Source organism: Macrobrachium rosenbergii, chromosome 6, assembly GCF_040412425.1.
Source record: "Macrobrachium rosenbergii isolate ZJJX-2024 chromosome 6, ASM4041242v1, whole genome shotgun sequence".
NCBI classification, from domain to species: Eukaryota; Metazoa; Arthropoda; class Malacostraca; order Decapoda; family Palaemonidae; genus Macrobrachium; species Macrobrachium rosenbergii.
The window spans coordinates 21,029,668-21,047,760 of NC_089746.1; the positions used below are offsets into that span (position 1 = coordinate 21,029,668).

The 18,093-nt window shown below is 33.9% G+C and overlaps 1 protein-coding gene across 16 annotated transcripts in view; it reads left to right on the plus strand.

Annotated features, from left to right (window-relative positions):
• Nucleotides 1-17,989, plus strand: part of Moe (Moesin) — a 169,949-nt gene extending 151,960 nt beyond the window's left edge. For all 16 annotated transcript variants that reach the window (XM_067105151.1, XM_067105141.1, XM_067105153.1 and 13 more), the window contains exons 4-10: nucleotides 7,514-7,618; nucleotides 7,789-8,042; nucleotides 10,426-10,572; nucleotides 10,815-11,075; nucleotides 11,819-12,176; nucleotides 14,562-14,798; nucleotides 15,854-17,989. In XM_067105151.1, the coding sequence (XP_066961252.1) occupies nucleotides 7,514-7,618; nucleotides 7,789-8,042; nucleotides 10,426-10,572; nucleotides 10,815-11,075; nucleotides 11,819-12,176; nucleotides 14,562-14,798; nucleotides 15,854-16,018 (1,527 nt within the window). In that variant the 3' untranslated portion in view covers nucleotides 16,019-17,989. The remainder of the gene's footprint in view (nucleotides 1-7,513; nucleotides 7,619-7,788; nucleotides 8,043-10,425; nucleotides 10,573-10,814; nucleotides 11,076-11,818; nucleotides 12,177-14,561; nucleotides 14,799-15,853) is intronic.
• The last annotated feature ends 104 nt before the right edge of the window (nucleotides 17,990-18,093 follow it).

Below are 18,093 nucleotides of genomic sequence, written 5' to 3' on the forward strand. Positions count from 1 at the left end.
AGTGCTTAAAATGATTTGTTGCCCGCTTCATTATATGGTGTAGCATTATTTTATGTAATATACTTATTTTTTGTGTGTTGCATTTGCTAATGATAATATGTCTTGATTTAGGAAGGGCTGATGCATTGTGCATTGAATGATTAGTCTTGGAATCTTGCATAGACTTTTTTGTTGAGAAGAGGTTGTGTTGTATAATTATGTATTTTCTTTTCTGTCTTTGATCATCTTTAAGGGAGACCCATTATTGAAAGTAAGAATTGAGTGACAGGTATAGTAATGGGCATGTTGTATAGATGTGTTGGATGTTGTGTTTAAATTAGAATTTAATTAGTTGATCATGTTTAACTTTGTATTATTTTTTGCCTGTCCATGGACACGTTACAGATGTTTTATCTTCCCTTCTCCTTTGGACTTTAGGTATATGCACCCCATCTGTTGAAGGTCTGTGTTGAGTTTCAGAATAATTCATTGTATAATCTTGCTTTCTTATGAGATGAACCTTATTCCCTTCTTGCAAAGTGTATGGCTGTCTTTGCCTGAATATAGCTTGAAAATTGGTTTCACTAGCACAGTGTGTTAGTTACTTATTTCTCTGTTAAAGATGATAATGCCTGAGGGATATTCAGTCTTCTGTTTGAAGGGGAATGTTGAATGCCCCTAATTTTTTATGGTTTGAAATTAGTTTTGACTTAGCTTTATAGTTTCTTTGAACACTCATGTCGTTTGTGAAATATTAATCCTTAGTTTGCAGCTATATGCTTTCATTCACAATTACTCCCTTGGGATGGAAAGTGATAATTTTTAGAAGGTACGTTTGTATGATTATGTACTGATTGGGGCTGTGCATTTCAAGCAGTATATAGTACTTTTCAAAATTTGAAAGGTGTCATGTAATTAGGCAATTATCAATTGATAAAGCAAAATTCTTTTTCACAGATAGGTTAGCTTAGACATCTTAGCTTATCATAGGTATGGTATTATTGCCAATACTGATACAGTTCTTAAGAAAGCTAAGCAGAGTACTGTAGTTTTCTTTAGTTTCCACAAGGAAAACAAACATAGAGACTGAGAATGTCCTGGAAAGATTATTTGAAGCCTTGAGCGCAGCATAATCATTTGGAAAAAATAGGGTAGTTTTGAGTGTTGAAGTAAATCTGACAAAGGAGTCATATGATGATGATAGACAAAGAGTGCGGTAAGTGAACCACAGAATGAAGTAAAGTGATACGAGCAAGAATAATTTTGAAAAGGTAACTAATGCAACTAGGGGAAATGTGAAATATGGTTATTGTGAAACAACCAGTGAAAATTTCCTCAACATGGTATTGTATTCCAGCCTTGGCATGGAAGTGGATTAAGAGAGGAAAAGAGAGTTTCATATTCATTTTTCCTTATAAAGTCGAAAGGTGGAAATACAATCAAAAGTTAAGTAAGATACATATAAACATTTTTGTCTCGGTGGGTAATGGTACAATATTGTGTTAAGAATTTTGTGTAAGTAGGATGTGGATCATTTTTTAACAATTTAAGTGAGAGTAGATTTCCTAAAAGCTGAGGAAGTTTTAACACATTGGGCAAGGGGGGAATTATATTGCTTCCAGATGTCATAAAATCTGGTGTAAGTACCTATTTCAAACCAAGTAGCACATAACATGATTTGTAAATAGATCAGTAGAACCTTTAGGAATATGGGTACCGTCAGGGCATATCATTCTTACCAGTTTCCTTGGAAGTATTTACCTGAACAGTTTCAAATAGCATATAGTCTGCAAAAAAAGGAGCCATGGGGAAGCTTTTTTTTTTAGAAGAGGTTGTAGTTATGACGGCAAGGTAACTATTCAAAGAAGTTAATAAACAAAAAGTTTCAGAATTCCTCAAAAGATAAGCATATTGTTCAGTCAGCATGAGGAAGAATTTTATTTGGTGGTTACAGGCAAAGTCAAGAGGTTCTCTAAGAAAGTGCTTGGGTATGTTCTATCCTTGTTGTTTATTATGTGATGAATCATTGGAGATAACTGAAAATTGAAGCAACCATGTGGTACTCTATTGATAGTACCAACAACCTATTGCGTTGCAAGAACAGATCAACATCATTGTAAGCTGTAGGGGAAAAGAGGAACATACGATTTATCACTGTAAAACTAAGGTCTTAAAATGTTCAGTAATAAACTATAATGGTGTTTTGTTGCGTTGCTGTTATAGAATGGATTAGATTCTCCTAAACTTTAAGATTCTTTGAGAAATGGAAGCAGAGCACTTTGGGGGCATGCTCTCATTGACTAGGTCACAAATCCACCTTTGTTCAAACTAAAAGTAAGGTTGGTTTTAGTATGTGGTTGCAAAGGTACACCCTTTAATAACAAAGCTTTGGAAAGAATATGGGTATGAGACATCTTGTTGGTAGATAGATATTTAATGTAGAGTGTACCTGATTGGATACTGTAAGGCAAAATAAAACAGATGTTAACAAGTGAGCTAGGTAACGATATGACTTGCAAGAGATGTCATAAGTTTGCATAGGCCTTGGGTTGTTTGAATATCTGGTTATACTGTAAAGTTGTATGTTTTAAGGTCAGTCATATTCAGTTACAGAAGAATAGAGACTGATAAGTGTACTATTCATAGAAATAAGTAAAATCTGTTAGGTAGATGCAAAGTCCAGAATAGTAGATAAAATAATGAGAAGAGTGCATCTTAGGAGAAACTAAACAATGTAGTGTACTATACTAAAATTCATACTCTGTGGTTTGTCAATTTAAGTATTATATTCTGGTATTTGTTTAATGTTTAAAAGGAAGAGCCATTTATAGTTTTGGAGGTTTGATTTATTTCAGTACTAAGCTTTCCTCACTTTTTGCTAAAACTTGAAACTCATTCTTTTTGAGACATCCATTCCATTTAGTGTTTATTCGTCTGTCATAAAGATTAACAGATTAACACTTAACACTGCCTATGCCCTCATTTAACCTATTGAAGTAACCTTTCTGAAGCTAAAGTTCACCCAGCATCCTCATTATAAATTTCTTTGCATATTAATATTAATGTTAAAGATTTTTTATATCAGTTTTCATGCCTTATATTACGATATTTCATCTCTGAACCTTCTTGTCAAAGAACCTATTTGCCGTGTTAGATTTTCAGTTTAAAAATTCTTTGACCAATGATATAAAACTTGTCTCAAATTGTTGTCTTCCAGTTCTTTAGCTGCCCCTTGCATTTCATGTATGAGAAGTTTTTTTTTCTTCCCCTTTTGGCTATGATTTCAAGCATTGCTTAGAAGCCGAGATGCCACTAAAATCATTGAGAACCTGAATAACAAGAAAATTCTGAATGTACATTGGCATTGTCTAGTTTAGGGATTTACCATAGATTCCCCATTCCTTAGCAGGGCTTGTCTAATCCAAGAACTCTGTAGTACAGCATTGTGTTCCCCTAGTTAAACTTCAATTTTATTCAAACATCATCAAAATGCTTGTACCCTTATTTAACGCTTTGCCTTTTTCACACTACCAGCAGCACATTAAAGGACATGATGGTTTGGCAGAATTTTCTGGGTTGTCTAGAGCAATTTTCTAAAGCTGGGTGGAACAACATCTGATGTTGTACAATAAGTAATTTGGAGGTAGTGTTGATGCTGATTCAGTTGCCTCATGAGGCTTGGTCAGAATTGTACCCTCTTTAAAAGACTGTTCTACTTAATAGATTTGTGTAATGTGAAAGTTGTTCTTTGTCATATGTAAGTGTTATGAAACATATATAAATTCCTTAGGAATGTGATTTATGTCAGGAAACCAAGAGTACCAAATATTATTGAAGGCTAGTGTTGTTTGTCTTCTATTTTTTGTCCCTAGAATAATAATGTGTATGGGATGTACTTTTCAGTTTAAGATAGCTGAAAGTTTTGTGTTGGATAAATCTATAATGAAATAGACTGTGAAGGATATAATGTCCTCAAATTCTAGCATCAGTTATAATAAGCGTTATAGTATACATAAGTTAAATTTTGGTCTAACAATTATCTTCGCCAACAGAGTGTACTCTGGCGTGTTTGCTACTACATGTGGAGATTTCCAAGGACTAAGTTCAAAACAAAGTTTAATGTGCATTTGGTAAGGGTAGCTAATCATTCAGATCTCGCTTTTTGGGGAGACTACAGGCTTTGTAGGATTCGAGGTAGAGTGTAAAATTTATTGAAAGTTGCTGCACCCCGTTCCTCAGTGGCTTTGGTTGTAAGTTGTTGATGGTGTTTTATGCTCATTTTGTATGTATTAGCAGTAGAATCCACATTAAAATAAAAATTCAAGTACACTGATAAAACCTATTCCTTTTGTGTAAAAAAAGTATGCATAGATTAAAAAATGGCTAATCTTTAGGTTTTTCTTCAGGTATATTTTAATATTTCACAGCAAATCCATAGGGCTTAAGAGCTTAGGATGTGGAATTTGTTTCTTATAGCTATAGAACTACCATTTTTTGTCATATACCAGGGACCTCAATTCTCAGTGGTAATAGAGATATTTTAATAGTTGTTTGCACACAAGCTTAAAGAAAATACAAAAATTATATTTCATGCTTATTTCAGGTTATTTGCTACATGGGTTCCTACATACTCAGGGTGTTTTGTCTTGAGAGCTCCACCATAAACATCAGATGTTAGCTTTTTCAGATTTTGATGACAAAATACCATCCTGTTTCTGACCGTTGAGATTCTAGCAACATAAAACTCTGTGATCTTTAGGAAAATGGAAAAATTCTTCATTAATCTTTTATGCATACATCGTGTATGTGACCCATCTAGTATAAGGAAAACACCATAAAAACCAATATTTAATTAATTAAAGAGTGAATTGTTGCCAAAAGAGAGTCTGATAGAAGGTTTATATAGTACGGACAAAATTGGCCCGGGGCCAAAGTCTGAAAGCTTTAGTATTGCAATTTTTTTATCTCTTTTCTGTTTTTTATCATTTATGAATATTTTTAGTCTTATAAATTATAGTACTATATTGATTTTAGACATTTTTAGTAGTCTTTCATTAGATACTTAAAATATATACCACTCATGACTTTATTTCTTTTTGACACATTTCTTTTTAAAGGTAGCCGAAAAATCTATGCTATTAGAAACTGCCTTTTTTTATTTCTATATTATTGTTTAGGAAATTATTTACAGTAGTATACTGTATACCCTATGTCAAAACTACAGTATAGCATATAAGGGTTGTTGGTTTTGCCTCTATAGTTTGTTCAACATTCTAAGATCGCTAGGCTGGGGCCAGGAAAAGAATACAGAGTTGCCAGATCTATTTATCCTTTTAAATCTCACCCTTGAGGTTAATCCCTTGTTTATGGCTTTACCTAAGATCTGTCATTTACTGTACTTCGCTTTCTAAAGAAACGAGTAATTTTTGGTTATTCTTAATGAATTTCTGTTCTTTGTGTGCTTTTTGGAAATAATTATCATAGTTCTTATAATAATACCATAATGTGTTTAATGCATTAACACTTAAAATTTGTGTGGGTGGTTCAGCAGGAATGGTTTTTCAAGTCATTTGGTTATTGTCCATATTCCATATTAGAATTTATTTATGGTTACATGACTGTGTTTTCAGTGCCTCTGCAGGTTAAATAAGCTACTTATCATTTAGGAGAGAAAAATAAATTACCATTAATTACAGGGCATCCTTGTTGTTTCGTTAATATGAAAAATTTTGAAATGTTATAAACAGTTTACTTGACCTGGGAGTTAAGATGTTGGCTGTGGGGAGATTGATCTGCTTTGGCCATCCCTTGGGCTATCAATACTGTCCAGTGACTGGCTGCTTGATATGACCACCGTTGTTATTGTTTTAGATCGAGCTGGCCATATAAATGACCTTGCTGACCACGTGTCAGGGAAACTGAGGTTTGGCAGCGGCGGCCAAAAATTATGCTGTCTCTGTTTTTTTGAAGATAAATTGGACTTGTACTGCAAATATGTGAAGTCTAATATGTTTCGAAGTTATCTTTAAATGAATAACATTTTTTTTTTTAAATTTCACTTGAACAAGCTCTAAAAAGGCAAAACTTTTATTCATAACGAGACGTTTGACACTGCTGTATTCTTTTCCTGGCCCCACCCCAGCAATCTTAGAATGTTGAACAGACTGTAGTGGTGTTATGTTTGATCTTCATAAGTGCTGTTCTATTGAACTGGGTTAGTGAGGCTTTAAAAATGGTAAAATTTTACTGACGGGTGAGTGTGTGCTGTGATATTCAGTCTGAGATTTCATCAAAACAAATTCTGAATAAGCCACCTTTATTTTTACATGTAGGTTCAATTTAGGAAATCGACACACGTTCAACAGAAATTTTATTTTTTTAAGCCTTGAGATAATAGCCTTTATTTTATCTACTGGGCAGGTGGAAATTACTTAACCCAAGACATATTAGATCTCAACTTCTTCAGGTGTGTGGAAAAAGTTTAATAGCACTATGTATTTAAAGGTTTTTTTTCTGTGTCAGTGCCTTTTTAGGAGTCATTTGATTTTTCTTAATTAGGTTGAAGGGTCTTTTTGTGTTTGTAATTTTGATGTTCATTTTCATCCTTTGTAGTTGAGCTTTGGGTTTTCAATTGTTTTTCCCCACTGTTTTGGTGAAACGTAGATAATAGTAACAAAATTATATTTCAGAGTTGTAAAATGGATGTGTCAGTAGGTGAGAAAGTCATTTACAGATGTGTGGTGTCAGTTGAAGTCCTAAATATCTTGTCATTATTATAAGTGAATGGATTATTATATGAGACTACTTCAACAAGCAGTAGTAACTCACAACTCTTTCACTTTACTAGAGTTGGTTGTATTTGTTCATTGTTTATTGAATTTAGAGAAAGTTGTAATTCAAGAATTTTCAAAATATTTTTTACTAGTTTTATTGGTTGTATATGATTCTTGAAGCTCAGTAACAGTGTATCCAGTTTTTTCATTGTTAACTTTGGCTGGTTTGCTGCTAAAGACAGTGTCATAGTTAAAGTAGTGCACTTTGGTAGAATGATAGTTAGCTGTATTATCCTAAACTTTCTTACTGTTTCATTACAGAAAAGAGCTTAGAAATTACCTGCAGTTCAGTGATTTTGGTTTGATAAAGGAGGGACTTTATAATTGTATTTGAATTACAGAAAGATGTTTAATCATGATGGGTGCAATTTTTCCCCCATGTATGTGAAAATCAATATGCATAGGTTTTGTGCTGCTACTAAAATTATGGATTTTTTTTATGTATAGAGTTTCTGTTGAGTTATTTTTTTAAAATTGAGTGGTAGGTGGCAAAAGAGAAGCAACAGCTTCATATCTCCTGTAGGTTTGGGCCAAAATTACTTATGTCATGAATCTTTTGAAAGTTGTACTAGATTTGAGAAGTTCGACAGTATTGTCAGTATGTTTGTTCAGATTATAGTGATGTCCAACAAACATTTTAACTAATAATTCAAGTATGTGTAGTGTTGGAAGAATGTAACCAAAGAATTTTTCTGCACCAGGTGTTATCACAAGACGTAAAGAAGGAAACACCTCTACAGTTCAAATTCCGAGCCAAATTCTACCCAGAAGATGTGTCAGAAGAAATTATTCAAGATATCACTTTGGTAAGGATGTATTCATATGCTACAGCATCCTCATTCGAATTTTATATTTCGTTGCAGTGTTTTGGTTAGGAACAGTGGCCATAACCAGTACATGATGATTTGTGGATTTTTGTATTACATTCATTCTGTTTTTTTCTGATTTGGGCTAACTGAGTTTTCCATCATTTCAGCGCTTATTTTATTTGCAAGTCAAAAATGCCATCCTTTCCGATGAAATCTACTGCCCTCCAGAAACATCTGTATTATTGGCATCATATGCAGTACAAGCAAAATATGGTGACCACAGTCCTGATTTCCACAAACCAGGGTTCCTCTCCAATGACCGCCTCCTCCCACAGCGTGTTATGGATCAACATAAACTCACTCGAGATGATTGGGAAGGAAGAATTATCACATGGTATCATGAGCACAAGGGCATGCTTAGGTATGTATTATTAGTGTTTAATGCCAAGATTGAAGTTAAAATTAGATCAATTTTAGACAGGTAATGATAGCTACTGTGCTGGTTTTGAGAATGATGGCTAATTTATTGGTTTTGATTTGATTAAGTGGAAGCTGTTATGGCTTGAAGCTTGTTGGTGTTATGATTTAGTTTGTTTCTTGGATTGGTTGGTTTGGTATAGAAATTGGCGACCAAAATTTAATGGGTCAGTGAATCTTGGTACCAGACAGGTACCAAGTCCTTATTTATTAAATGAGGTTTTAATAAAAAAAAAAAGTTCTTGGAAACAAAGTAATTTGGAGGGTTCTGATAACCATAATTAGCTGTAATTTTCTGTGTCCAATTACCAAGATAATTAGTTTCTGAAGTATTGTGTATGGGGGAAGAATAGCCAAGAAACCACTTACTTGAGTGATAGTGCACATGTTCACCAATGTCTTATTGGTAGTAAGGAACTGTTGGATTCATTCTTTGTGTGTTTATCAAACAATTTAAAGTTAGGGGACTGGGAGGAGGACAAGTATTGTGATTAGTGGGTTTGTTTTGGTTCTGTTTTTCTTCCTAAAAGCTTCAGTTGTTACATGACAAATTCATCAGTCATAAATAGGCTAAATCATTAATTAGGTGATAGGAGCAAAGACTCATGCAAGCTTTGATGGGTTGAGGAGCACTTGCGGGACAGAAGGTCAGGAACCAATTCCAAAAAATCCCATTTGTAACTTGTGAATCACTCCTTTGCAAAAAAGATGAACAACGGCACATAACCTTTAATGTGGGACATAGCAGCTTGTAGCCTTTTAACCCATGTCTCATTCATGAGTGATGGTGATCTGTGCTGAGTTGGAAAGAGTTAGAGCAATACAGTGCATATTTTGCTTGAGGAATAACACTACCTTTCATGAATAAATGGACCCAGTGGGTGCCTCCCCATCCCTTTGTGAGTAGTCTCTCAAGTGGACGTTAACAAAATGGATTGACTTCCATTTATGATCCTGGAATTCTAACATGTCTGATAACTATAAAAATCTGGAGTGCCCTGATTTTGTGACAGTCACTCTTGCACTTTGATGACCTTTTGCAACCAGTAAAAAAATCATTTTTGTTGAGGCGTGTCCTTCCTGGTGCTTAGTTGACAGGAAGAGTTTGGGGTGATCCTTCTCGGGTCTGGTCAGGCAGAGTAATGCAGGGAAAGCTGGCCTAAGTAGTTTTTGTTGAAGAGACCTGTTCAGGTAATGGGACCTAATTATTCCCAAAAACCCATTCAAGCCAAGAGGAAGTTTCCTGGTATTCCTGCGGAAATGTTTCAGCAAAGTGTTGGAATGGAGTAGATGAAGAGCTAAAGAATATAATTTCACAAAGTTCTAGCTATGTTCTGTAATAAAATGCTGGTAAACAGTCTTCCTTTAGGGGGAGGAGTCACTGGGAAAAGGTTTGTGACCACAGAATAATAGGACATATAAAAGTCATTTGACTTACTGGGAGGGGAGCTTGTGATTTCAATTAATTGACTGAAGGATGATGTCTAGACAATGTAAGTGATGATGTCTAGACAACGTAAATGGGTCATAAGAACTAGAATTCTTTAAGTAAATATGAAAATAAAAGTGTCATCAGTACAGCCGAGGGAGCTGCAAAAGATGATATAAGGCTACAAGCAGTAGGTGAAAGAATTTTCCATATCCGTGAAGGCTATAACAGGAGGCTCACTGAAACTTTTATAGGAGTGATGGAGTTGTAGGCAGTCCACTTTTTGTGGGAATGAACACAACCTTTATTGGAGGATGAAACATTAAGGTAGAAATTACTGAAGCTAGAACTGTTCATGGAATAGATGGGTTTTTCTGAAGAGACCACTTTATGTAATGACAGAGAAGAACAGAATCATGCACTTATTAGGTCTGGGATGCAATCATATTTGCACCCAAATTTGTGTACCACCAGTAGTTTTAGACAAAAAAAAAGAAGAAAAAGAAAGAAGAAGCAGCAGCAGCAGCTTTAATAGCAGTCATGGCAGAAAGAAAGGGCTGGGATGAAAGTAGAGTTCCATGTTCTGGGGGCCAATGCAGTAGCAGGAAACTTGTTTTGGAATGTGGCATGTGTCATTAATTTTTTCAACTGTTTATGTTGCCATACATTTATTATTAATAGTATGGCACAGTATGCAGTTGTCTTTATATATCGTTGGTACATTTTAATTTGAAATTAGATTTCATGTCTTTTGTACTGAAATTTTATATGTGAAGAATGGATGTTGTAACAGGGTAATCATAATGAGCAAGGACTCTTGGTTTTATAATTTAATTTTATTGCATATTTTAATGTCATGATCAGAGCATGTTTTATCTCTATTGGGGCTGAATTTCAGAGAGGATGCAATGATGGAATATCTTAAACTGGCACAAGATTTGGAAATGTATGGTGTCAATTACTTTGACATTAAGAACAAAAAAGGAACAGAACTTTGGCTTGGTGTTGATGCTCTTGGTCTCAATATTTATGAGAAGGACGACAAGTAAGTATTTTAATTATTATGTTTTTACGTTTTTGTTATCATAAGGTCATTTTTTTGTACAGTATTGGTGGTACAGTAATTTGAATTGTATTCAGAGGATTTGCAAATGTTGTAACAGTGATTGTTGTTTTACTGGACAATGTTATGAGTTATCTTTTTGTACAAAATAAGTACTGCTTGTGTATATTTTGGTTTACACATTATAATTGGAGCTGTTAATTACTGATTACCAATTGTTTCAGGCTCACTCCAAAGATTGGCTTCCCATGGTCAGAAATTAGAAACATTTCCTTCAACGACAGGAAATTTGTTATCAAACCCATTGACAAGAAAGCACCAGATTTTGTTTTCTTTGCACCACGATTGCGTATCAACAAACGCATTCTTGCTTTGTGCATGGGCAACCATGAGCTGTACATGAGACGCAGAAAGCCTGACACCATTGAAGTTCAACAAATGAAGGCACAAGCAAGGGAGGAGAAGTTAGCTAAACAGCAAGAACGGTAATGTAATCCAGTTACAGTATGTAGAGGAATGCTGAATTTTCTCACTTTTGTTTGAAATGAAGATAGTAAATATCCAAAAAATAGATTGTTATATTGAACTTTGAGAGCTGTGAATATGATTTGATAAATACACCTAGTGCATATGAATAATTGTAGGTTGCTATTGAAGTGGTAAAAAGAAATTTCATATTGTTTGCTGTGTGTTGAAAGTATGCATTTTCTGAAATGCTGTCACTTCCATATTTGGATTGCTCTTTTAAAACTGCTTTAAGGTGTCATATCAAATGAATCTCGAAACCATTCTTAAAAGGCATTATTATTGGTTGTACCTAAGAATTGTAGAAAGAAGGAATTGGATCAAACACTCAAGAGAGATATATTTAAGAATTCTCCACATTAATCACCCTCCATTTTGACAAAAAAATTGATGATAGAATAATTGCTGATTTATTCAGTAATAAACTATAATATAGGAAAAGGAGATTAGAATAAAATGTGATTGGTTACTAACAGTTGCTTTCAAATTACCGTATCCTCAGCTGGTGATTCTCACGGATAAATTACATTATTGAATACTGTAACTTACATGTTGAATTTGTTTGATCTCTAAGAGCAAGGTGTGAAATTGTATACTAGTTGTTGGTCTTATTTAAAATAAGAGGGATATCAGATGTTCAGCATGTTGCTAATATTTTAAGGCATCATGTTTGGTTCTCATGGCCTGTATTTTATAAATGCAGAGAAAAGTTGGCTCGTGAAATAGCCTTACGTGAAGAAGCAGAGCGAAAGCAGAAAGACTATGAAGAAAGGTTGAAATCAATGCAGGAGGAGATGGAGAGGCGTCAGAAGGAATTGTTAGATGCTCAAGAAACCATCCGCCGCTTAGAGGAACAACTCAAGCAGTTACAGGCTGCCAAGGAAGAGTTAGAACACAAGCAGACAGAATTGCACGAGATGATGGTACGTCTAGAACAAGCAAAGGAAATGGAAGCAGAAGAAAAACAAAAGTTGGAAGACGAGATCCGTGCCAAGCAGGATGAGGTTAACCGAATACAAGAAGAAGTTAGTCAGAAGGACGAAGAAACTAGAAAACTTCAGGTGAGATGCCTTCAATTTTCATTCATTAAGGTCTGCTGCTCCCTTAATAAGTTTAAGAATTTACATGTAAGTGCTATAATTCGGTTTGGTAGGCATGGATTCTTTTTCTTTTTGTGGAATTCAGCCTGTTGATTTGGTGATTTGAGCCCATTTACTATTTTTCATAGTAAATCCTGATAAGTTAGTTAAGGTGTATGTCACTGAATTGTGTTAAGTACATAACCTTATGACTAGATTTTTTCCTAGCCAGGGGAAGTAGACTTTTTAAGTTGTATTTTTATGATAAATTGTCTTGTTAATTTTTTAGAAGTTAAAATGAGAAACCTTATATTAGTGTTCAGTCAACTTTATGAAATGAACTTTTTTTTAGGGTTGGTGCTCATAATTTTTTTGAAGTATTGCAGCTGTGTTATGTAACAGTAGTCAGACAAAAATAGCATAAAAGATTCATCATTATGTATGAAAAATTGCTTGTTAGCTATTGGTTTAGTAAATTCTCTAGTTTATCTACGATTATGCAATGCAAGTAGTCACTGTAGTCCTAGTTGTACATCTTTGTCCTATACTAGTGAGCCAAATCTGTTGGAAATACCATGTAAGATGGTAAATGTATCCTTAGTTTTTGTTGTGTTATATGTGTTTCATTAATGAAAATATCTCTTTAAGATGCTGAAACTGCAGCTGAAAAAAGGCCAGCCACGGGTAGGCGTAGGTGGTAAGGTAACCAGGAGTGATCACATGATGGCCTGCTTTTTGATTATGAGTTTGATTTAAGGCACCCTTTAACTCTTGAATAACCTTCTAAAGTGGGATGGCATTAGGAACAGTCCTTAGTCCAGAAGGAGACTTACCATTTGCAGACACAAGCTGAAAAAAGTGTTTTAAGGCTTACTTAATGTTCAGTTGCAAATGAATATACAGATGTAACCTTAAATATTGACTTGTGTCGTATTCTTCATAATGATGAGCCATCATGATTCCGTTCATTACCCTCCTTTCCCATCCTGTGTGAAATTAGAGTTTATTTTGATGTTTTTGATTTTTCATAATTTTTGCATGGCAAAATTTCCAAAAGATTGTTGTTTAACAGAATAATCATTTCGGGTGGAGCAGTTAAGCCCACCCATATCTGGGAGTGAAAAGTATTTGAAAGAAAAAGGAGAGAGTATTATTACTCAAGTTGAAAGTAGAAGTATTACTTGAGTATTTTATTGATGGAGAATACTTAAATCTATGTGTTTTTGGTAATTTAGGCGATGTGCAAATTAAAAAGCCTTAGTTATAGGTAAATGTATACAAAGGCAAAGCAATGTCCAAATATTCACCAACTTGTTAAATTTATTGTAAGGATTTTATGTAGTTAAAAATTTTTATTAAGGGAAAATTCAGAATTTATTTGGGAAAGGTAGGGACCCAGGGACCCTGCAAGGAAAGCAGAGGTGATCAAGATCCCCCATATCAGGGAAAAATGGGATAATTATCAGAAGTATAAAATAATTTATTGTTTTTGTTTCAAAGTTACTTTGCACCAGCAATACTTTAATGTATGGTTAATAGTAAACTAGCGTAGTGTATGAAATTTAAATGCACTGACTGTATTTTAAAATATATTTAAAGGTAATTTGAGAAGCTTTAAAATGGTACCATAGTTGATGGAAGTCATAAAATATAGGTTTGCTCTGATATGTAGGTTTTGTGATGTTTAGTCCGAATTTCAAAGCATGAATGCACTAACGAAAAAGTTAGTAGTTAAACTTTGGAATTTACAGCATTCAATGATTTAAAGGTAAAAAGATCTATGAGGGTTTGGCAGCTGTTGATTTGGAATTTTTTTGGTATTGGTTTAAATTGTTTTACCATGAATGGTGCATGTGCATACCTGAGCATGGTCAAGTATGTTTAGTTGCAAGATATTTTAGTTTTAAGAAAATTTAGGTACAGTACTAATGCTTAGTTAGAAGGTAGTGCAGAAAAATGTGCTTCAAGATCGGTAATGTGAAGGAAGTTTGTATCATTATTAAGGAACAGTATAATAGTGGTTGAATTCCAGATAACATTTTTTCCTTATCTTATTGTATTGATTCTTATCTGTTCTGTTTTTTTTTTTTTACCTTGGTTTGTTTTTTAGAGGAAATAAAAGCTGCTAGGGGTGTAATTTAGATTACGGGGAATATAGGTAGAAATATTTTCATTCTCAAAGGGGAGTTTAAATGTTGTAGAGCATTATCAGGTACCAGAATTCATCTGGTATGGGATATACATCTGACTAAAAAAATGGTTCAGAAAGGAATAAGAAACAACTCATAGTTAGATCCCAAAGTCACCAAGTGGAAAATTAATTTGATGTTGACAACTAGGATTTTAATTGTGACTTGTGATTTTCAGAATGAAGTGGAAGAGGCCCGCCGTAAACAGGAGGAAGCAACTGCTGCTTTATTAGCAGCTTCTTCTACACCTAATCATCATCACGTTGCTGAGCAAGAAGACACAGAAGAGAACGACGATATCCCCAATGGAGATATTTCCAAAGATCTCTATACTGGTGATGAAGTTATTGAAGATCCTATTGAGGAGAGGAGGACGCTTGCTGAACGCAACGAACGACTTCAGAACCAACTGAAGGTATGTCATGTTGATATTTAGATTTTTCAGTTATCATAACAAGAGTTTGTCAGGGCATGTGAATGGTCAGATACTGTGCATATCTACCTCAATTTATAAAAATCTCTCTCTCTCTCTCTCTCTCTCTCTCTCTCTCTCTCTCTCTCTCTCTCTCTCTCTCTCTCAACCTGTTAATAATTGTTACTCTAAAACCTGTTAATAATTGTTACTCTGTGTAAATCAGTCAAGTTACTGATAAAGATAGAGCTCTTCTTGTGATCAAACTTCAGTCAACAGTAGCTGCCTTCCCCAGGTAAGTATAGGTACAGTATATGAAATATGCCAGATAATGGGAACACTTCATCTCCTACATTCCAAGGCTGGTAAAATATGAAAGAATGAGGAGAGAATCATCATAGATATAAAGGTATACAGGACATATCAATGTAAAGAAGTATAAGTTGAAACAACTTACATGAGTAGCATCAGATTTATTTTATGAATAGACATATTTGACCTTTCCTTTCACATGTATTGTTGATCATTGTAATAAGTCATGGTAATTGAAAACATTTATTTTACTGAGCTGTTTGTCCAGGATCCTTTTATAAAGAATATGTAATTTTCATGTGCTGTAAGTAAAAACTAGTAATAAATTTGAGTAGGTATTTTTCAAATTGACATAATTTCAATATTGCATTTATGTCTCTTTGTGTGAGGATAATGCTTATCGCTGTGCCGTATGCTGCTCAAGGGTTTTTACAGCATCCAATTAGCACAGTTGCGTTGCACTCTGCTTTGTATTGTGTATCCATTCTCTTTGGCCTTTTTTCATAGTTTACCATTGTCCTCATTTTTATATTCCATTTTATTTCAAATTTAAGAAGGTAGTTGAAGAGGGTGTAAAGAAGGAAAGAAAGGGGATGCATAGAATTTGGAAGAAGAGAGAGTATTGATGTCAAGGACTCAAATTGCAGTCAAAACACTGCAGTAATTTTCAACAATGAGATTAAATTATTGTTAAGACTAAGAGAAATGGCATTGTATTTTAAGAATTACCTATGATATATTTCCAGGCTTTGAAACATGATCTTGAGAGTACAAGAGATACAGAGAAGGAAACTACGATGGACAAAATTCACAAGGAAAATGTTCGACAGGGAAGAGATAAATATAAAACTTTGAGGGAGATCCGCAAAGGCAACACAAAACGACGAGTGGATCAGTTCGAAAACTTGTAATAATATGCCATAGAGTCACTACACTCTTCTGTTGAAGACCATCCTTATTTCCTTGTCCTATTTTCCTGGTATATTTTTCTCTGCCATTATGTGAATTGGTTATTTTTGAATCTCATTGTTTATACACATTCACATTTTAGGCAAATGACTTTAAAACCTTTCATGTAATTAAAATATAAATTTACTAACTTTTGTTATAATCTCAGAATTGATTTTAGGGAAAAACTGATTTTAAACTCCTAATGTCATTGTATAGTTTTCATATAAGGAATCAAAAATAATGTGCATTACGTATACATATACTTACGAACAATGTGATATGGACCACTCAGATGGTGCTGGACCATGCAAAGGACATTTTAGAACAACTTCATATACTGTCATCATCAAGTTGGAATAGTCGTATTTCCATTCCTGTCGATGCGCCGACTCAAAAAGTCCTTCAGGTTTGAGTAGCCGCCTACTTCTTCATTCAGAAGTAACACAGTTTCTTAACTGTGCTGATATGTGCCCTAAGCTATGTTTCTTGCAGTTACTAGTAAAGAGAGAAGTTAGGTAGATTTTTACACAAAAAAGATGCTGTGGGCAGCGAGAGTACAGTAAGGCCAAGCATTGTTATGGTGATTGTATATATATGTTGGTTGATGGGTAGTCTATTTTGAATATTGAAATTTGTATTCATACCATCTAGGTATAGGCCCCCTGTTTAGTGTTGTACAGGTAATACTACTACAAGATCTGATGCACTGGTATAGATCTGATATGTTTATAGCTTATATATATATTGTATTATTTGTAGGAGGGGTGGGGGGTGAAACAAATGTTTTTTTGTCATTAAATATGGGAATCTTCTCAGCATTGCAATATCTTCTGTGATTAAAGACATAATCATTGATAATTTGATTGGTTGTTTTGTCTCCTGTAACTTTTTTTATCATGGATTCTTTAAAGGAATGTCAAGCAGATCATTTTTTTTTCTATAATTTGATCTAAATAGGGAAAGTTAACTGTGATTATCCTTTGGCTATTGCTGAGGGGAAAAAAAGGATTATTTTCTTACTCTATTGGTAAGCTAAATATAAACGACAAGAAGACATTTAGATACCAGGATCTACCAATTCAACGATGCTTTAGTGCTTTTTTTTTTATTGTTTCAATTCCTCAGAACAAAAATGCAAAAATGATGTTTAAACTAAATAAAAGTAAGCTGCCAGTGCCTATGCAAGAGCCTTCATCTTTTTCTGTCCTCCTTATGTCTTCCTGCATGTGCTTGTTTGTTATGTCTGAAAAGGACTTCATATTTTTTTTATGTAAATAGATAGATATATTTATCTGTTTCCCCAAAAATCTAAAAATTCTTTTTATACCTTTGAAGGTGCTTGAAATCAAATTGATTCATGCCAAACTGTGAGTAGGTTATAAAACATTGACGAATACTTATTGTTTTGAGTTACAGTACTAGTATTATAGAGTTCACCAAAATACACAATTATTTTGCAGTTAATGTGACAAACCTTTATAACAGGTATACTTTGCTTATATGTTGTGTATTTTATATGGAGAGCTTCAAATCAAAGTTATTAGAAAAAATTCTTATAACCAATAAAGTGTGTCTTGCTGTTTATAGATATCTATAAACTTTGGTATCTGGTTTACATTTTATAAAGGTGATAGCTTTTATACAACTTATTTTTTATACACTTGTTTTCAAAAATGGCAAAATATTTAAGTTGTTGAATGTAGAAAATATATTGATTTTTTGGAAAATTTGGCAAGATAAACAGGCAATGCAGGGTGACGCTGTAGATATGGCTATCTTTTGGGGTGTTGAATCTTCACAGCCATACACTGCTGTGTTTGTGGTGTTTCAAGCCTTGGTAGCTCTATCTAATAACCTAGCCTTTGATATGGAAAAATATTATACATTGATGAAATAATTATAAGTCATTTTTGAATAAATATAAAAGAAAATTGTCCTTTTTTAACCTTTGATAATAATTTGGTTAGGTAAAAATGTAGCATGTGTTATCCAAGTCCATTACCTCTATAGTATAATAGTTTTTAAGTTTCACTTA